Source organism: Hippopotamus amphibius, chromosome 3 (assembly GCF_030028045.1).
Source record: "Hippopotamus amphibius kiboko isolate mHipAmp2 chromosome 3, mHipAmp2.hap2, whole genome shotgun sequence".
Classification (NCBI taxonomy): Eukaryota; Metazoa; Chordata; class Mammalia; order Artiodactyla; family Hippopotamidae; genus Hippopotamus; species Hippopotamus amphibius.
In genome coordinates, this window is record NC_080188.1 from 64,462,951 (window position 1) to 64,484,851 (window position 21,901).

The 21,901-nt window shown below is 42.0% G+C and overlaps 1 protein-coding gene across 5 annotated transcripts in view; it reads left to right on the plus strand.

Annotated features, from left to right (window-relative positions):
* BMPR1B (bone morphogenetic protein receptor type 1B) overlaps positions 1–16,963 on the plus strand; it is a 417,039-nt gene extending 400,076 nt beyond the window's left edge. For all 5 annotated transcript variants that reach the window (XM_057725929.1, XM_057725928.1, XM_057725927.1 and 2 more), the window contains 3 exons: positions 8,916–9,091; positions 13,135–13,265; positions 15,226–16,963. In XM_057725929.1, coding sequence (XP_057581912.1) covers positions 8,916–9,091; positions 13,135–13,265; positions 15,226–15,351 — 433 coding nt within the window. In that variant the 3' untranslated portion in view covers positions 15,352–16,963. The remainder of the gene's footprint in view (positions 1–8,915; positions 9,092–13,134; positions 13,266–15,225) is intronic.
* The last annotated feature ends 4,938 nt before the right edge of the window (positions 16,964–21,901 follow it).

A 21,901-nucleotide genomic window follows, 5' to 3' on the forward strand; every position in this document is an offset into this window, starting at 1 on the left:
CCTCTATTTCCGTAACTACTGCTTATCTTCAGTTTCTTCCTATGAGACCCCATTCGTCCCTTACAAGCCTGATTTTCAGTGAGTTTTCTCGTGCCCTTCCATGTGACCCCGGCATACTGTCGTGACATTTCTCACACTATTGTATGGTCATCATAGACAGCTTATCTGTCACTCCCAGTGGAGACTAAGTTCCTTGGAGGTAAGTGCCATGTTTTTTTTCAAATTAACATCCCTGTGCCTTTCCTTGGTGTCCATTATTGAGGGGTTGCTTCAGAATTTTGTGTAAAGGATAAGTGAATGATTGCGTACGGACAATAGGATGAAGGAAAAAGGCTTTTTTTTTTTTTCCTTAGCTCCAGAGACCTTGCACACGCTGGATTAAATTCACCTTTCTAATTTTATAGTGCACAGACTCCCCAATTTGCATGCTTTCTTTTGCAAAACTGAGCTTATTTGTGTTTTCTCCACATATACTCCATGTTTGGCACTGCCTTGCTTTTGACGGAACAGCATCTAGCTTGGAATGCCCTTGCTTCTCTGTGTGATGTCATCCAGTCTCAGAGTTGCCTTTAAGTCACTTTTCTCATCTCCCAGGTTGGAATAATGACATCATTTCTTCTACTCCTGTAATAATTTCCTGGCCCTGGTCTGCCTGATGTTATAATTACTTTAGGACATGCCTCATCTTGCCCTCCTAGTCCTTGGGCATCTTGAGAGCAGGATCTCTGCCACGTTAGGTAATGTGTTTCCCATTTGACATGACATAGTGAGTTACCCATTATAGGTATCCCAACATTGTTTTGAATCAATAAATGTTGGTAATAGCAAAGTAATTAAGAGCTCATCTTCTTTATAGACCTTAAAACAAACAAGGAAAGTGAGTATTGTATTTCTGAAACTTAGTTCTGCTTGATGTAATGGGAATGAACTAAATGAACTCTCAAATTTCATGCAAACCCTGATTTAGGACGTGGAAGGAAATACTTTAAGGGATAATTCAGAGATTTATTTGGCATATATTGACTAGTTCATCAAGCGAGGAAGGATAATATGAGGGTACTGGCTCAGATGTACAGCTACAATGGCTGTTGGATGCACAGACCTCATATGGGTAAAGAGCAGCTGTGGGACCATTTGCCATCCTGGGGCTCAGTTTCCTCTACATTAAATGGAGGTTGCGTTTGATAGTTTGAGGTCCTTTTCATGTTTTTATTTTATATGTTTAAGCGGAACTTTGGTCTTCTCAATTTTTGAACCTCACTTTTAAACCTTGTTATATATATTTCTTTGGTTTTCATTCTTTTCCTGACTTTCCTGTTTTGGGGTGTGTAGTGCATGTGCTCACACAGATATTTAAGCATTTTATTATAAGTGGGGTCAAAGCTAACTGAGTGTTGAGTTAGACTTCATATGTGAACTTCCTGTGAGAACGTAATCTTTATCCTGGTCTCTATGTGGTAAGTGTTCTCTCAGGCTTTTAAATCATTTCTGGGAGGTTCCCAGGGAAGTTGAGAGCCACAGAGAAAGCAGACTGTGCATTAGAAATTTCCTGCTCACTTAATTCTTTTTATGCTGTATTGGTTTCTTCATGCACTCTCTTGCAAATGATGTAAGTGCTGATGCATTTCCTGCCCACAGAGATTTAATCCGGGTGATGCCGTGGCAGACATTACCATTACCCCAAATCTCTCTTGGGAGGAGAAAACAATGACACGTGAAATCCCTTGAAGGAACTTACAGAGCTTTTCACTCTTCCCTCTGGAGGCTCAAGCAACCCCTCTGGTACTTCAATGACAGAATGATTTATTTTCTTAGGGGGGGGAAATAAATCCTGGCTTAGGGCCTCTCAGGTATTACATTTTAAATAGAAAGCCTACAACGAAGACTGGGCTGTAACACACATCTCCCGATTGATGATTTTAGAATTGTCCAAGTGCAAAGGACAGGAGGATACTGAATGTCCTCAACCTTTCAATGTCTTTATTTTTTACCACTGCTTCTGGTTCGTATACTTAATGGTTTTTTTTTTTTTTTTTTTTTAAGTGACGTGGTTAAATGACGGGCCAAAGCCACAGACCAAGCATTAGTGGCAGAGTTAGCACTCCCAGTCAGGGTTTCTGCAGCCTTATCTATCTTCTGTTGAAGAGTTTTTATGTCAAAGTTCTGTTTCTAAGAAACCCTGAGATTTCTCAAGATTTAGTCACAGGAGTAACGAATTCTGTTGGAAATTGCTGTAGAAAACTCTCCTCCTTGGTTAACTAACTGGGCAGAGCTGAGTTCAGCACATCAGTTCCACGGTGGTTTGCAAGATGCTTCAGGAAACACAAAGGATGTACAGAGCCCCTTCTTCTGAAGGCTCAGGAGAATATTTCATGCTTTGGGAGGTCATCTTAGTCTCCCTGAGAGGTAATTCGATATTCTCTGGTATGTTTCATGTATAGTTAATTTCAAACATCAGTTGTGAGCCACAAGCAAACCAATGGCCTCCTTCACCTCTTCTGCCTCCTGCCCTTTTTACATTGTTCTTTAAAGTTCCATTCATATTTTTAAAAAAGCTTTTTATATTATTAAAGGTGTATGATGTTTGCTTCTCCTCTTTCTCTGTTACCTTTTAATTTCCTTTCTCCCTCTCTCCCTTTCTTCTCTGTGTAAGGCATCAATAATGTCCAGCAAAAGACCACCCACATGTGCCCAAAGGCTCAGTGAGGTAGAGCCACCTCGTTGGAGCTGACAGCTCGATTCCCAAGCTGGCCTCAGTGGGCTCTGCCTGTGATTCCATGCAACCCCCCCTTCAGTTGATGGGGCGCTGGGAGAGTACACTGTGCTGAACCACGCTGTGGCATTTTCCCCTATGTAACACTTCTTGCAAGAATTCCTGCTATGGATTTATTACAATTAGAAGCTTAATTAACGTGAACATATTTTATATAAAGTAAGGTTAAGATAGATACTATGTTTTTAAATATCCCTTTTATTTCCTGCCACCAAAATAAAAATCTTCTTCCTGCCCTTCTGCCAGTGCATGATAGCCGAGAGTGTAGGGCACAGTCTGCTCCACCGGGTTCGATGGGGCTCAGATTCATTCTCTGGTTCACTCGGGATCCTGATGGGAGGCCCCACTTTCAGCCTTTCTGCACCCACAGGAGCTCTTTGATTCTTGCCCTCAGTTACACCAACACCTGCAGCGCACGCTCCACTGTAGACACGAGTGCTGGACCCGGGGGGAGCAGGGCAGGCAGCCCGCCTGGGTACCGGCGGTAACGGGCTGCGCTGTTTGTAGACAATCAAACCGATTACAAATATCACCACGTGCCACAGCCCTGAACAATGTCAGTGATAAAGCAGCATCTCCCAATAGAGTGCATTGCTTCTACTGTCCTCTCCTTAGATGCCCCTACCTGGCACCTTCAGAAGGGAAGAGGAAAATCTCAGTTTTGTATCTTTTTCTTCTCTCTCTCTCTCTCTCTCTCTCTCTCTCTCTCTCACACACACACACACACACACACACACACACACACACACACACACACGGAGTATCAAAGTCATCTTTGCTTTCCTCCCCCCTCTAACGCAGTTGCCTTAAGATCTCTCACTTACTTCATGGCCCCAGGTGAGAGGAGCCACGCGACGTGTGCGTGCACGTATAGGGCCCTTTGGCATCCGTGTGGACCTCCTCTTTCACCACGCTGGCATTTTTTTTTTTTTTTAACCCTGCCACTGTCATTCAAGTGATGTTGGTCAGAAATAGGAACTTGGTTTTCATGCCTCTTTATGGAACCCTAGTGAGGGCACCCTGCATTTTGAGATTCCAATAAAATTAGGCTTTATAGTCCCTATTCCTCCCTAGTGCAGCAGGGAACTCGGTGCCATTCACAGCACATCTGTGGATCCCTCAGCCTTATACCTCTGATACATGCTGTGCCTTTTCTACATGATGTAGCTGCTGATTCTTTTCTTCCCCAAACACTGTCAGCTCAAGATTGAAGACATCTTTACTGGGCTATGTTGTAGGGTACTGCATGAAATTTATTGTAAAATTCACACTACCAGAACATTTTTCCTTCCTCCCCTCCCCCCAGGGCCTTAGCATCTTGTCATAACTCTGGGCCTGGGGGAGAACCCCTCTTCTCCCCACCAGCTTGCGCCTTACACCAGCCTCCCAAGGTACTGTTCATTTCTTAGAAAATTTTAGGTATTTTTATTTTATCCTGTCCCAGCCCTGCTGTCTCTAAAGTTCATAAAGAAAATGGCCCTTAAAGTATGATTCTAACACCAGGTTTTTTCCTGGAGAGGAATTTACTTGACATCCCTTAACTTATTTTGTTCAAATTTTACTTTTCTTCCAATTCTATTGAAATCTATATCTCAGTGGTACTCACATTAATAGGGACAAAAGCCTTGTTGGATGTAGTAGAAGTATTAGTTGTAAAGACATAACTGGGTAAAAATTATGTAACTTTGTAATTCTCTAAATCCAGTTCTTTAATCATGACCCTTTTGTGCAAATATTCCCACCCCTTTCCATGGGGAGGGAGAAGAGAGATCATGTTTTCTCTACAGTGAATGAAGCACCCACACTTTGATGGAGTATTTTTAGTTCTGCTTGGTAGAAATATGTCTTTTCTGTAATTTGTCCAGTTTATTCAGAGGACTTGATCTTCAGAGCCTTGTGCCTCTAACCTTTGCCTTAATCCTTTTTAATAATTTAATTTTTTTCCACATTTTTATTGGACTATAATTGCTTTACAGTGTTGTGTTAGTTTCTGCTGTACAACAAAGTGATTCAGTCATATTTATACATATATCCCCACATCCCCTCTCCCTTGAGCCTCCCTCCCACCCTCCCCAGAGCACCGAGCTGATCTCCCTGTGCTCTGAAGCAGCTTCCCACTAGCTATCTATTTTACATTGTTAGTGTGTATATGTCAATGCTACTTTCTCACTACATCCCAGCCTCCCCTTCCCCCGCAGTGTCCTCAAGTCCGTTCTCTACATCTGCATCTTTATTTCTGCCCTGCCACTAGGTTCATCAGTACCATTTTTCTAGATTCCGTATATGCCTGTGCCTTAATCCTTGACATGTATATTTTTCTTGGTCCTGATACTGCTGAGTTCTTTTTATTTATAATATATTTTAAACATACAGAAAATATAAAAAAATGAGTCATTCATATAATAATTTAACAATAATAGTAAACAATTTGCCTTATTTTTGTCTGGTCTTTTTTTTTTAAAAAAGAAATCCAATGTTAAAGAGCCCTCTGCATTCTCCTCCCTATTTTATCCCCCCTTTTCCTCCCAGAAGTAACCGTGTCCTGGAGTTGGTATTTTGTATTTCCTGTATATGATGTCATAATTTACACACACGTGTGTGTGGCCACTGTAGCACATGGAATTATGTTGTGGGTTTGGAGTTCTTCTCCGACTCTGCCCCCTTGTGCTGTATCCATCTTTTCTTGCCAACCTCGACTCCCAGCCCTCCAGGCCTCCAGGGAAAAGGAAGGCAGGGAAAGCTGAAGGCAACCTGACCCTTTCTACTTCCTTCCTTCTCCTTGGCCCTTTCCTCCAGTTACTCCATACCTAGCCTTAAGGTTCTGCACTGACTCTACTTCCTGTCTCTTTTTCTTCCTTTACTCTTGCTACCCCAGTGTTAAATCACTTTAATTTGTCTTTTTGTCTTTGAATATTAGAACAAGTTCCATTTTTCTCTTATTTGAGAATGAGAAAGGTGATGTGACCAAAGGACCTGGGAGAGAAATGCAGTTTAATGACTTTCAAGTAGAGAAACCCTCCCAAGGGAAGAAGGGACAGAGCTTGTGTATCTTGGAGGATCTGATACTTTATAATATCAGATGGGAATTACTTACAATTAGTATGTTTGTTCTTTAAATACAGTGCTAAAGGCACTTGCCATTGGGTTAATAGTCATCTGTTACAAAATTAATTTGCTTAACAAAATTCAATTTATCTTCCTGTATATCTGTAATGTCTCATTTTATGGTCTGTAGAGATTCTCACATTTCTCTTTAAATCATCCATAGCAAAGTTTGCTTTAAAAAGGCCTTTTTCTTCTTTCATTTAAAGTATATTCTTTATCTGCCGTGTTCAAGGCACACTGTGAATGGAGATGGAGTGGGCTCTACTCTTTAGGGACTAACAGATGATGAGGACAGTTATTCGGGGCTCAGAGGAGTTTACTGTCTTAGGTTGGAAGATGGATATTTATTGAGATACTGCAAGGGAGACTATTTATTCAGATTCTTCTAGGGGAAGATATTTATTCAAATACTCCCAGGGGAGGTGTTTATTCAGATACTAGTGGGGAAACACGTAGGATGGGAGAGGAAGGTGAAGGAGGGACAGTAGTGCCAAGCACGCCCGGCCTGTGTAAGGAACTGGCTTGGGGGCATTTGATGGACAAGCGGCGCCCTTGACTGTATGTTTTTTCCGTGTTTGAAGGAATGAGAGTTAAGAGAACTGTGTATAGTCTGGCCATCAGAAATCTTAATTCTGTTGCCATCGGATACCAATTACCTTTTAGGTTTCCAATAGATATCTTCATGTCACGAATTCCATCAGCCCTTTCTGACCTCCCAAATCCAAAATAAAACATTAAGGAGCTAAGTGTAAGAACGGAAAGGAATTGTCTAAAATCTTTCTTAGCTGTGGTCAGAGTCTTTCTTTGGCCTGAATGCACTCCTGTGGGGCCCATGCTAAGACTGTTCTTGGTTTCATTTCCCAGGATGTGTTCTGGAGTGTAATTTAGGTCCTTTACCATCTTCTTCCCATCTGCAAACCCCCGTGTTCGTTTCTCTGCATAGAACCCAGAATCATCTATCCAGCCCCAGCACTGTCTCCTCTGATTGAAAATTATAAATTATAACACACACGTGTAACACATGAATGAAATATCCACTGTGTGTTCACATGAGAGTTGTCAGTGGGTAGAAGAGGAGGAGAAAAAATGCTTTATAATTGAAGATGGACCCTTTGTGGCATCTTTTAAATCTGATGGTTATCATTAAGCCTCTTCTCTGCTCAACATTCTTTCCTTACTGTGTACTATATAGGTGCACAGATGACATTTTCCTGCTGGTAAATACTATGATTCACATTTTAAGCTCTTTCTAGTCTTAGAAAAGAACCCAGAGTACTAAGACCTACATTTGCCAGATGGTAAGGAGTACCAGCTTGTTAGTTTTTTTGTTTTGTTTTTTTTAAACTTTTTCACTTTAACTTTTAGGAAAATAGGCTCTTTCAGAGTTGTTGCTCTTAGAAGATCTCGAGGGGCCTAATGAGCATCCTGGTGACACATCCGATGAAAGAGATTTGGCTTAAAGATTGTAGCTGGAAGTGAATTTTAAATGGTTGTAAGAATGAAGCTTTATATTTATAAGTTTTACTAAATGTAAACAGTGTTGAGATATACAGAGTTTTAGAAGACAGAGATTGAGGCGATAAGATCAGACCCAGAGGTTTTTTCCTAAAAGCCACGAGTGTGTTGCTGAGTTTGCTGTTGTCTGTGACACAGCGTGATAAATGTGATTTCTGATGTGTGCAACTGTTTTCCACACTGAGGAAAAAGAACATATAAATGCTGAGAGTCACTGTGGAGTGTGGTGAAAAGAAAAAGAAAAACTCTTCCTTGGGAATCAGGAGAGAGGAAGGGTTTATCCAAGATTTTCCAGAAATTTCAGTGTAATCATACGTTTTTGTACCTTTTCTGTCTTCTAGTTTCTTCATCCATCAGAACGGGGGCTTATTGCTCCTTAGTTCCACCAGTTTCTGTTGAGCCGCAGGACTTGTGAAACTTGTGGTGTGTGTTCGGTGCTGTGCTGGCAGTGGTATTACACGTCTCCTCTCATTTAATGGTCAGCCTCTCAAGCAGTCGTTGTTCAGCAACTTTGCAACGTGCGTTCCTAGCTCCAGCTGCAGCGCCCTGCACCGAGGCCGTGGTTCCCCTGTGCCAGCCTGCAAATTGCTGTCCTTCCATCAGGCATTTCCTCCCTGTCTATGGGGAATAGTAATGAATGGCTTATGTTGTGAAATTTTCCTAAAGCTAAAGATACTGTATTCAGTTATTTCCTTTTTTTATTAAAAATACGTTATTTGGGTTATGAAATAATAGTGATAGTAGAAAGCTTTTTTATAGGTCTCTGCTTGTCAAAGTAAACACTTGCAAATCTTTGTTGGTCCTCTCCTCCCATCCCTTTTTACTTGTTTGTAGCTATAAAAGCCTCTCAACACTTGGCTTAAGAAATACTGTCTCAAACGAACCGGATTGACATGTGCACCTGCCGGTTTTAAGAGCAAAGCTACTAAATATGAAGGGAAGCATGGTATTTTTTAGCCATCTAATAGATACTTAGCAGTAATTTAGAGTTTACATTTGATCTAGTGGCAGTGCTGTCCTATATGCGGCAGCTTCATCCTGGTTGAATGTCATCTTCATTAGGTTTTTACCTATGAATATTTAACTTTTGGCAAGAAATATTCCTTAAGGAAATGTTACACCCTGAAAGGATATCCTTTCCCACCTTTCACTAAAGCCCTGGGTCAGGAATCAATGTGCATCGTTTATCTCTGGGAGTTTCGGTTCAATGGACTTGCAGAGGCTGGCAGGGGCCCAGGACCAGCCACCTCCCGGACCTCAGGCCTCTCTTCTGCTTCTCCCCCTGGTGAGGAACGGAAGCCAGACCAAGGCAATGACCAGAGGCCTCCAAAGGCCAAGGGCAGGCTCCCGGGGGCCCAGGCCAAGGTGGGACCCAGAGGGGCTGCCTGGGACCGCAGGAGAGGCCGACCCTGGCCACCTAAGAGAGTAGCCTGAGGCCAAGCCTGGGTGGCAGGTGGAGTGCCGCTTGTCATTTGTTGGTCCTCTTCAGTGCTGATAGCACTTTACTTTACTCTTTCCTTAGTGATACGAATGAAGTTGACATACCACCCAACACTCGAGTTGGTACCAAACGCTACATGCCTCCAGAAGTGTTGGATGAGAGCTTGAATAGAAATCACTTTCAGTCTTACATCATGGCGGACATGTACAGTTTTGGACTCATCCTTTGGGAGATTGCTAGGAGATGTGTATCGGGAGGTAAGTAACCGTGGTGCTGTTGGAGCGACAACAGATCCTTTCTTTCTGATCAGAAATCAGAGTGATCATATTGTTTACAAAATCAGATGTTGTTTTATTTTCCCCTTTGTTTCTGTCCACACAGTCACAAGCCTCCCAGGAAACGATGTTTAACCTCTCAGCATTATATGGCTGCCTCCTTCCCTCCACCTGCTACTCATGAGTCTCTTCCAGACACACTGTCCGCTTCCTCTTGCCTTTTCGGAGACCACCCACTTCTGCCATATGTGTTGTCTCCGTTCTCTCTTGAGCTTTTCCTCCAGCAGTTGCTCCATCAAGTAAAACCCCTTTTCTTGCCCCTTCCAGCTGCTTCTTGCCAAGCTCCTGGCCCAACCCCCAACATCAGTGCCCCCTTCCCTGTGGCTTCTTCTGCGCAGATGAAGGGAGACACGTAAATGTGGGGTGGGGCACCCGTGGTTGATTGAACCCCGTAGTCTTGACTTTCTATAATGCTTCCTCGTAAAGGAGTTTGAAAACATCGGTTTGTATCAAAAGGAAATTAAAGCCTAAGGATATTATTGTTCATGATAACTTTTCTGCAAACATAAGGATTCCCTAGTAAGACTAAGAGGATATCCTTAAATATTCAGAGGTAATATTATCGCTTGTAGTCTTTTCCTTACTGCTGCATACTCTGCGTTTGAGTAGACGTCGGCATCTTTTTAGGTGAGGAGCGGAGGCGCAGGCTCTTCAGTGTCAAGTGCCCTGTTTATGCCTCTCCTCATGGTTGTGCTGGTTCAGAAACCTTGACGCTGCTGCCTTTCCTCACGACGGCTGGTTCTTCACTTTCACAAAAACTTGAGGTTGTCCAAGAGTCTGAAAGTGCAGCATGCATTGACTAGTATGGGGATTCTTTTCTTAGACCTGCCATTTTTTATTTGTATAACATTTTATATAACCTTTGACAGGTTACCAAATCTTTCTTTGTTTCTGTTTTCTTCTTGTCAGAAGGAGGTGAATTATTCTATCTACCTCAAATAGTTGTGAGGTTTCAGTGATTTTGGAAAGAATTAAAACTGCCTGGTGAATAAATAGCACTCAAAACATGTTAGCTATTAGTTTAAATTTTCATTTTGGTCGGTAGAGACTTAACTTATATCTAGATTTATATTTAAATACGAAGGAGAAACAGGAAATCAGCAGGCATTCACAGCTTTGTAGAGAGATGGTGTTCAGTGATGTTCTGCCTTCTGATCACTCTGGGAATTCTGTGCCTCTTGTATGCAATTTAAAATAGAACACATTCCCTCTAACATGAGACAAGCCTTTAGTCCAAAAGGAAAGTTATTGTATATAGGAAGATTTTCCTAACCAGATATTTTATAAATCTCCCATCATAATTATGATCTCATGCTTTATTAAGAGTAAATGAGCCTATTTTTGAATAACATGCTTACACGTATTAAGATAGGTTTATAGAAGTTAAAGGGGTAGATTAATTTTCTAATCATGTTTTCCTGAACATCTAAAGCGAATAGGGCTACAAGAAGCCTATATTTAAAAACCTGAGGACAGAAATAACGGAGAAATGATTCTCTGCTTAAGAAACAAGCCAGCTTATGTAAACAGCAGGGTATTAATTGCTTTGCTAGGGCTGTCTTTGCCTGTGGAGGTTCGAGAGGTACTAAAAATGTTCTCTTATCTCTGTGTGAGATTGGTGTGTATTTGTCAGAGATCCCCAGCTCTGTTTCATACCAACTGTATGGCCTTGGGCAAATTACTTAACCCTTCAAAACCAACTTTCCTCATCTGCAGAGTGTGTATAATAATGCTATCTCACAAATGTGTTTGTGAGAATTTAATAAGGTAAATTGTATAACATACCTTCCTCCATGCCTTGTAGATAGTAGGCTCTCAATAAATGAGTTTCTTTTCTCTTCCAGAGAGGTAAAGCACACAACCCTTCTCTAGCACTTGCCTTTATGAAGAAGTTGGAAGTTTGGGGGCTTATCTTTCTAGTCCAGATACTTTTGGATAAAGTATACACATTCCAGGTGTAGGCTTTTCAAACTTTGGAAGAAAAAGAGAGAAAGTTTTGAAGTTTCAGACACAAAGACAGCAGAAAAATTTTGATAACTTAATTGCGTGATAAGGAGAAAGAAGTAAGGCCTAGAGTTTGAGACAGACTTAAATTGATCAGTGATTTCGGGTGGTTGGCTGTGTGTCTGCTGTGGTGTCCGCACCTGCCTCCCATCCACGCGTCAGGCCATCCCCGTCATGGCATCTGCATGAGGCCCTGAGGAAAAGTTGAGATAAATTACGTCAACATCATCGCTGCTCTCAAGACGTTTCCAGAGCCACTGTCTTGAGAATTAGAAAGGCAGGAAGAATGGGGATGAAGTGTGTCTCTTGTCCATTAGACCTTGTGCTTTCACTATATAGAGATGACACACCGTGGAAGGAAATATTAACATAGATAATACATGTAATTATGCTCTGTGATCTCAGCAGGGGACCGACTAAATGGTGAGTTGGAATGGTCTGAGAAAACTTTCAAACCTTCTGGTCCTTTATGATTATAAATGGATTTGAGTTTACAAGAAAGGATATAATACAGGCTCCAGATTTTTTTTAGAGTAAATCCTCAGTGAATTTAATGATGTAGTGTATAATCTTCCAACCCGCTGGTATCATCTTGTTCAGATAAAAAGCAATGAAATTTCTATAAAAGATGATTTAGGAGAGGGAGAAAGGGTTCTCTGGAAAGGTTGCTCAGAGCAGCATCCTCTGAGGACAAAGGCTGCTTATAAGTATTGTGAGGAGTTACTCAGATAAGGTCAGAAAGAAGACACAGGTAGCGTGCTTTTTTAAAGGACAAGAGGAAAAAAGTAGAAATTAGATACTAGGAAAGTGAAATGGGATAGAATTTAGCATGATCAGTACCTTTCCCTAAGCATGACATTCTTTTGTATTTCTTAACCCTTCTTTCAACAGTACATATTTTTTTCTTTTTTTAAAAATTATTTTATTTTATTTAACTTTATTATTTTTTAATTAATTAATTAATTTTTATTTATTGGCTGTGTTGGGTCTTTATTGCTGCATGCAGGCTTTCTGTAGTTGCAGTGAATGGGGGCTACTCTTTGTTGCAATGTGCAGGCTTCTCATTGCGGTGCCTTCTCTTGTTGCAGAGCAAAGGCTCTAGGTGCACAGGCTTCAGTAGTTGTGGCACGTGGGCTCAATAGTTGTGGCTCTCGGGCTCTAGAGCGCAGGCTCAGTAGTTGTGGTGCAAGGGTTTAGTTGCTCTGTGGTATGTGGGATGTTCCTGGGCGAGGGCTTAAACCCGTGTCCCCTGCATTGGCAGGCGGATTCTTAACCACTGTACCAGGGAAGCTCTAGTTTTTTTTTTCTAATAGTGATGTGTTTCTAATAGTTGTAGAAAGTTTGGATAGATGCAGAAAATTTAAAGAAGAAAATAAAAATCAGATAGTCATTGCGTCTAAAAAATCATGGTTAATATTTTTAGGTGTGTATAGTTTTCCAAGTTTTAAATGTGCAAAAATGAATTCTTATGATTAAGCAGAAAAAAATGTAAATCTGACATTTTGTTCAAGTAGGATACACTGCCAAATTTATTATGAGAGCATCATCTCACACTGCAGTAACAGAAATGGTTATATATTGTGTGGTATGAATTTGGGGTGTGTCTGCCAAATTTGCAACAAGATTTAATACAGATTTAAAAAATTTGGCGTACAGTAAAAGAGCCTTTCTCACATTGGAAATAAACTTGAGGTGCTTATTTACTTAGCTTTTGAAAGTTATAAAAAAGGCTTGAAGTCGTATAATTATATATTTCATTATGCTTTCTTTCCATTTTTTAAAATTAGATTGTGTCATTTGGGCACATTTTTTTCAAGGTTGGTGTTGTTTTTGTTTTTGCTGTTTTTCAACCTGAACTTGTCTTTGGTACCAACAGAACTTTCCTTTGAGAACAGTTTATTTGTTAGACTTTTATTTCCTTTTCACAGAAAATACTAACAGTAATGAAACCATATTTTCAGGTATAGTGGAAGAATATCAGCTTCCCTATCATGATCTAGTGCCCAGCGACCCCTCTTATGAAGACATGAGAGAGATCGTGTGTATCAAGAAGCTGCGTCCCTCCTTCCCCAACCGGTGGAGCAGTGATGAGGTGAGGCTGCAAGTCACTGTGTGGCTGTGATCGGTGTTGAAACAGACTTTTCTCCTTTTGCCAGAATTCCAAATATTTATCACAGGAATTCTTCTTCTTTGTTGTGATGGTAATGGTGCCTCATGGCAGTAGTTTACATGGAGCTTAGTGCCCTGTGTCATCTGCCCCTTCCTCCTGTTTGATTTTCCCACTTCAGGGTCCGCTAATATTTAGCCTGCATAACTGATGACATTATTTCATTTGTTGCTGATGCCCTGATACTTGCATAAAGGCCATTATTTCTCTGCATGTGTGTTTGTAAAGTTTTGTGAGCTTTCTCCATAACAAACTCACCAACAGCATTCTTTTGTTTTGATGAGAGAAAAGACAGGCATCTGAAGAATTCAGTTTTTTACACACAGAAGTGGTACAAGTTGACCTAGTTGAGATGCCCTACTGTGCCGTGGATCTTCCTTAATAAGGACGATGCGGGATTTCCCTGGTGGTGCAGTGGTTAAGAATCTGCCTGCCAGTGCATGGGACACAGGTTTGATTCCTGGTCTGGGAAGATCCCACATGCTGCAGAGCAACTAAGCCTGTGCACCGCAACTACTGAGCCGGCGCTCAAGAGCCTGCAAGCCACTACTACTGAAACCCACACTCCCTAGGGCCCATGTGCCACAACTATGGAGCCCGCATGCTGCAACTACTGAAGCCCACTCTCTTAGAGCCTACGCTTCGCAACAAGAAGAGCCACCTCACTGAGAAGCCTGCACACGGCAATGAAAAGTAGCCCCTGCTCTCACAACTAGAGAAAGCCAGCATGCAGCAACAAAGACCCAATGCTGCCAATAAATAAATACATACATACATACATACATACATACATTCATTCATACATACATACATACATATATATGTATATATATATTTGGATGGCTCGATGCTGTGGGAAAAATCCACATTTCCTTGGCTCTGAGCGTGTCCCGGTGAAACCTAACCAGGTCTAGCAAGGAGCTGCACAGGAGGAAGTGGGCCGGGCCAGCTCAGCCTTTCCTGCCCCACCTCCTCCTGCTTCACCCCTTCTCCATCTGCCCTCTGCACCTCTAAACCTGCCCAGGCCTGGAAAGCCTGGCAGCACTCAGAGGAGTGGAACATTCAGAGGGGAGTTTAAAGCATCCCTGAAAAACAAAATGTACCAAAGCCAGTGCAGACAAATGGACAGAATACTGTTTATAAACTAGTTCTTCACTGTTAAATGCATTTAAAAATAACCTTTGGTTCATTGGTTTTGTGGCCAGTTACTGAAATGCTGAATAATACATATGTTTTCCAGTGAGCTGTGCAGAAAGCTTTTTGAAATGCTGGAGTTTATGTTATTTTGAAGGTGGTTATGGGCATTGGTATGACTCAGAATCCCTTCACTGAGGATTGGTAACGAAGTGAAATTTTGCTTTTCAACAGGAAGGCCAATAATTGATGTACCACAGGATAACACAGGAGAAGGTTGTAGTGAGGCTGTGCACAGGTCATTAATCTTGTTAAATGGTATAGTGTGATGCTACCGTTGTAGCAGACAGCTGTGATTTAGGAATAACCGTGTTTGTTTGAATAGTATGGAATTAGATAAAAGATGTAAGCTTATCGAGTGTTAGAAACGATCTGGGAGTGTGCAGTGCAATAAAGACTCCCTGAGTATTTTTGAATTTTGTTTAATCTGACTTCAAAGATGCTCTTCTACAATCAGCAGAACCACCTGCTCGCTTCTGTCACAAAGAAGACATGAAAATCTGTTTTAGTCATTTAATATTTGCATGATGAGAAAAGAATTTTTATGGAATTTTATGCCTACATGGTTTTAAGAGTCTTAAAAATATACTCAAACTTCAGAAACCCAAAACTAAAAACCAGTGTCACCTGCCAGCCTTACAGATAATACGTTTCTCTAGTGTAACCCCAGTTTTCCTTTTCCTCCTCACAGTGTCTAAGGCAGATGGGGAAACTCATGACAGAATGCTGGGCTCACAACCCTGCCTCGAGACTGACAGCCCTGCGGGTTAAGAAAACACTCGCCAAAATGTCAGAGTCCCAGGACATTAAACTCTGATTTGAGGGCAAGAATAAGCGTTTCTGGAGAAAGCCAGTAGATGCTCTTCTGTTTGTGGGCAGAGCAAAAGTTGTTCCAGAAACATCCACAGAACAAGCCTTGAACATGGTCCTGCTTCCCGGTAGGTTTAGCCTCACCTCTCAGGGAGCAGCCTGGACAAAGAGAAGTTCCCAGAAACACGGATTCATCGTGTCTGTTTGTAGGAGGGACAAACCGCTTGGGTAACTTGTTCAAGATATGGTGCATGTTGCTTTCTAAGAAAGCCCTGTATTTTGGGATTGCCTTTTTTTTTTTTTAAGATGCTTTAATTTTGCCAAAATAAAACAATGTAGATGTTTTAAGGTTTATACTATTATAGTTTAAATAATAGCAACAAAAGTTCTTCCCAGAACCTCTACTGGAAGATAAATTAAAATGTGTTTCCATCGGTGAAGTTTTGTTGCACTCTACCAGCAACACTCTGTGAAGTTGGAGAACAGAATGGGACTCACCTTAAAAGCCCCCGCACTCCCCTGGCTCTTCAGACCACTCCGGCCAGCCCTGCGCTGGGGCAGCCGCAGCAATGTGAATGCGTCTGGGTACAAGCGCCACCTGTCTGGGACCACATTGGGGGATTCCTACAGGTGACCTTTTGTAGCTTCAGAGGATATGGAACAAATGAAGGCTTTATGTGACTGCATTAGAAGTAAATGTTGACACTATTCTTCAGAACCACTTTGTGTTTCTGATCCTGTTAGACTTTTTCTTTCATAGTAAAGTCCCTTCCTTTTCATTAAACACAAAGCTTTTTTTATGTGCAGAGAATTGACCCATGCATGCTTTTGATCTCTCTAATGAAAGGATCAATATTAGGTATCAGATTGCCATTAGTACTGTTGAAGACAAGGCGCTTTAAAAGAGAGATAATTTGCTCTTGTGCTGTAAAAAGATCACGTCAGAAAGGTAGGGGATGAGTGTGGAGGTGCACATGGCCTGTTTCTTATGTATGTGGAAGAGCCCTTCACAGGAGCACAAGGGGAAACACGTGCACAGCTTACTGTGTGCAGACAAAGACGGGTTCTTTCTGTTATTATCTGCCTTTTTTGTGTCTGAGTTAAGGGAAGGAGAGGAAACATATGTCGGGTTAATTTAACTAATTTTAATTTTAAAATAGATAAATATAACCTCCAAATGGGACAGCAGAGGAATGCTAGTGGAGGCCACAGAAATATTATGGCTGCTGTGATTTATTATTCGAGAATAGATATGGATCGAATATGTACGTCTCATGTGATAGCTTCACTTCCTAGGAATGCTGACTCAGTTTATTTTATTTTATTCTCATGACGTTCAATTCACTTTTTAATTTATTATTTTTTCTTCTCTGTGGCACTTGTGCAAAAAACATCTTTTCACCTATTCAATTATGTGGGGTTTTAACTTTCAAGCAACATGAGTCAAATCACTGACAGGGCCAGTATTCCTCAGCCACAGGAACATAACAGAGGTTAAAACTGTACACACATCCCTCTCAACTTTATTCATGTACTTCCTGACTGTGGTTTTCTTTTGCTTCTTAGAAATTCTGTAGCATTTAGTAAAGAATTTGAAAGTACCCCCCGCTTTTGCCCTTTAAAAAAAAAAAAAAAAGTTCCTTCCAGAATACTCCAGGGGGCAGTGTTTTATCACACATTCTCATTTCACCACTTGGTGGCTGAAGGATGGAGGGTTTTTGAAATGTGACAGCTGCATTAAAAATGAGAAAACGTTTTCCTCACTTCTGAAGTGGGCTTGCAGCGGGTGACTTGTTCCTCCAGAAAGCATCCTAGAGCAGAGGCTGGCTGTGAGCTGTGCTCACGGTCTGGGAGAAGCAAAAGGACAGTGTTCTGTATTCAGCATTCACTCCCCAGTGCTTCATAACCACATCTCCTTCGTAACAAAGAATATTTTCTTAATCCTTGAAGATGAAGAAAGCTTATGCTTTTTCAAAGATTAAAAACAGTTGGTCCCAAATATAATTATAATCAGAATGCTGCTTTTACTGATATTAGGATAACCTCAATAGCAGTGTAAAGTTTCCTTCCTCCTGTGTCAAATCGTGTTCTTTGTGACAGCTCAGGAGTACGTGGCTGGAGCTGTGTGCGATAATCACCTGAGCCTGGGAGGGAAGCTTCAGTGCCTCTAATCAGATTGTCTGCAAAACATATAAGTAAACATTTATGTCAGTTAAGTGCAGAGTGTTTGTGTTTCTTGGTTTTCCCTAAATGTAAGTGATGTTGGGCTTATCTCTTAGATAACAGTGTGTTTTCTTTTTGGTAAGTTCTTACACATGGATAACTTCAAATCAGAATATATTGTGAAGAGGTGATGATTTTGGAGAAAACTAGATTTCTAGGGAGGTGTTGGTTCCTGTGAAGAATGGGAAGAAATTAAAATAGTATGCAGATTTCTTCTATGTTATTTGTTCGGTTGCTTTGGAAAAATGGATAGCTTACTTTCTAATCCCCAACCCAATTTACTCACTACGAACTTAAAAACTATTTGTGACATACTTAAAAAGACCTGTAGTCTTTCAATGAGACAAGAAGTTATTTATGAATAGATTTTTCTTTGTATCTTACCAGAACCCACCGTGCTTAGGGAATATTCAGTTGTTCTTAAAGAGACTACCTACTCACTTCCAAATAATTCATTTTGATTTTTAAATTTCTGGTAGCTCAGAAGTGAATTTTATTTTTTTGTCTTGTCTTTCAACAGAAGAGTGGGAACCTGGAAACAATGTAGTTGATGCTTACTTTCAGGACTGAACAAAGACTAAAACTTTCTTCTAATCTTTTCCCTGCAAAGGAATCCTAAAATATTACTTGTTAGCTAATATAAGTTTTGTATGCTAAGATGTTTGGGTTTATAGTTTATGTATGTTTGTATATATTATATAAATATATATGTACATATAGATATTATGTTCAGTTTGGAGTCTGGCACAACTCCATTGTGTGGATTAGAGAGTAAAATATTATAGATGATAAAGTACTAAATGAAACATAATATTTATTTATAAAAAGGCGTAGATTGTTAAATCACAGGCGGCAGTGCTATGAACATTGTGTATGAGGAGACCGGCCTTTGACCTCCTGGAAAGCACCACTCAGGAGTCACTAGTGACCATTCTTTTTATCCTCAAAACAGAGCTTCTCAGAAAACATGCTAAGATTTTATTTACGTGGAATTCTTTAACACATTTCAATTGCTGTGTAGTCAGGTAGAGCAAGTTCTGAATAATGACCGACTTTCCCGTGTCCGGAGTCATGCATATTCATTAGAAGTTACAGTGTTTTATGTTGTTGGTCTGTTCTGGTTCTTCTTTGTTTGTAGGTGAAAGGCACTGAAAGAAGTACAGTTTTTTTAAACTTGAATAATTCTGTAGTTATATCTCCTTAGAAAACTTAGTCACATAGCCGTGGAAATGAAAGAAGGCGTCAGAAGTGACTTAATTTAGCAGCTTTGATTCCTTTTGTAAAACAAAACAAAAAAACAATGCCATATTTTTTTGGAGAAAAGTTAGAATATATAAGGGATTTTGTTGTCTGTTTCAAAAGAAGACTCATTTGTGTTCTTTTGGGGAACCAGTGCCTTATTGAATTTGTATATACTGTAACTATTCAGGACTAGGGAACAAACAATTGTATTTGTTACAAATTGTATATGGCTTTGTTTTAACATTCCCCTGAATAAAATGGTTTCATTCTCCCCTTGGAATGAACATGTCGGTTATCTTATAGTCGTGCCTTTTTTCCTCTTTAAAAATTTCACATTGTACAGGCGGGAAAGGCAGCCGTGCAGAGGGATGCAGGTAAGTGTGTACGTTTGGGGGCAGGAGAGCAAGACAAATGGTCTCATGTCTCCTGTTTTCTCTGTAATTAGGAGGCACAGTCATCTGTTGAGAGTGAGAGGAAAGGTAGAAAAGTTGGTGACAAGGTCTAAAATTGCGCTGTGGGAGATCACAGCGGAATGGTTGCAGGCAACACCGAGGGCCCTGTTACGATGGATGATGCCAACTGTGGCTTCACGGCCAGGGTGTGGCCCCTGGACCATGAGACGGCCCCTTTGTGTGAACCGGGCTCCCTCGTTCTCTCCGCTCTGTGATGGTAGGCATGTCTCACCCTCTAGAAGACTCAGCTTCTTCCCCTTGAAGGTGAGAATAATATTCATCTCTACTGCATGGAGTGGTTCTGAAGATGCACCAAGCATGAGGTAAGCACTCACCTAGCACTCAATTACTAAATGTTCGCTATCATTACAAATTCTCGTGCTACTTGTGTAGAGAGTATACAAATCCTTGTGCTACTCTTCTGTGTAATTTTATGGTTTTATTTTTCTATCAGCATCCCAGTGTAGGCATGGAGACTGGCAAGTGGAATCATTCAGAGTGGGAGTTATCAGGCGTATGCGGCAGTGGGTCATGGAAAATCAGAATTCACCATCCTCAAGGGGATGCCTGACGTGGTCCAGAGGAGGGAGGGGATTAAAGAGGAAGCAGCTGATAGGCCCAAAGAAACAAGGTCAGAGGACAGGGAACTGTGTTGGGGTAAAGGTGGTGCATTAGCAATTACTGAGAAAGGGGCTGTGTTCAGAATCAAGGTTTCAAAGGCGGGGGAGCAAGACCAAGGACAGGCTGAGGAGGTGATCCCAAGGGTGGGCGGGTTCACTAGTGGACAAGATTATTGGTGATGAAAGAGGAACCCAAAAGCCAGGCCATTGGATCTGTCTGTGGATTTTGAAGCCCCCCTGGATGGTGGCAGTCTAACGAAATGAAGATTGTGAGGCACGGTCCTCCAGGGCTGTGGGGAATAGGGGAGCACATAGAGTGGAGCCCGATGGCCTGATGTACAAAGGAGTGGGGTTTCATGCAAGGGCAGTGACCTGGAGCAGCACGACAGCAGGAGCAAGACTCCATCCTTCTTCCCGACTGAGGTACGTGGGGTGTGAAACAACCAGGTTGGTTGCTGTTGTTTCCGAGTCAGTGTCCCCTGGAGAGGAGAAAACCCTCTTCAGAGGGACAGGGAACTTGTTAGGATGCCGTGCATGCACTGGGAATCCTGGAGGGCAGAGTGGAAAGTCTGGTTTTGAGGGCATCCATTGGGGATGGGTCAGGAGAGAGGAAATCCAGTTGTTTGGGCCCAGAGTACAGGCAGGCTTGCATCTCATTTACCAGGGACTCCAGAGTTTTCGTGTGACTGGCTGTGTTTAGCCAGCTGCACTTAGGCCAAGAGAAGTCATCCCAGCATTGGGATTCAGATCAGTTTCACTCACGTCCCATGGTTTTCACCTCCTCGATTCTGTGGAAGTACATAGTCTGAGCCCCAGTCATTTCCCTGTCAATCGGGACAAAAATACCCACCTCTTAGGACTCGTAGGAGGAACAAATGAGGTGAACATGTGACGTACGCAGTGGCTCGGCGCCAGGCACACAGCAGGTGCTCATAAATGCTGCTTTCCCTCACTGACGTTAGTTTTACAGGATAGAAAGCTGGCAACGTTTAAAACAAGCCAGAGTTTGCAGTGGGGACACCTCTCCCACCTTCTCTGCACCCCACTTCTACATGTGGGCTTTCCCAGGACTCAAAGGCAGAGAGACAGTAAACCCCGGCTGAGGTGAAGAGCATCTTCTCTTGCCCTGGTCACTTTTAAGTTGCAAGCTTGGTGGCTCCTTCTGGTCACAGCAGCAAAGTACAGGTGACCCTGCTCTCAGAAGGACCTTTGTTCCTGCAAAGTAATTCCTCACCCAGGTTGTAATTTTAACTGGCTGTAGAGGGCGCTGGGGCTGATGAGGGTTCTTTGCCCAGGCCACGTCCCTGAACTTTCCAGGGCCCCTCCGACTTGGAAAATGTGCGTGTGCTTTCCTGGGTGTGGTTTTCCCAACAGGAGTCCTGGCCACCAAAGCTCCAAAGCAAGGTTCCAGGGATGGTGGTGGACTGAGTCTGTGCTGTCATATGCTTTCTCTGTGAAGTACCATTTTGTTCTTTACTGAATTTCCATTCTTTAATGGAGTTAAATTCTCAGCCACAGGACCCACTTCTCCCTTCTGTTTTACCCAGGTTCCAGTTGACACATTGCCACCACTTCCTCAGCCCTGACCCACAACTGGTTTTGTGACCCCAGCGCCTCAGGGCTGGTTTAGCTGCTCACGGCTCTTTGGCTGGAGGCTGAGGGATGGTCTGGGGCAGGAGCCTCCCATCAAAGGCGCTTCTCAGCGCAGCTCCTTCACTAGGAAAGGGGCTTTGCCGGAGTCCCCCGCCCACATGCACACCCTCAGAATTTGTCTCCCACTCATCACCCCGAGGGAGTGGCTGGCTGTGCAACAAGTTGAGCAGGTCTGCCTGGCATTTGCTGTAGCTCTGGGCGTCCTCCCCTTTCATTTCCTACCTACTAATGCTGCTATTTGCAGACTTCATTTATTTTTTAAATTGTATTGAGGTACAGTTGATTTACAATGGTGTGTTACTTTCTGCTATACAGCAAAGGGACTCATATATGTATCCTTTTTCATATTCTTTTCCATTATGGTTTG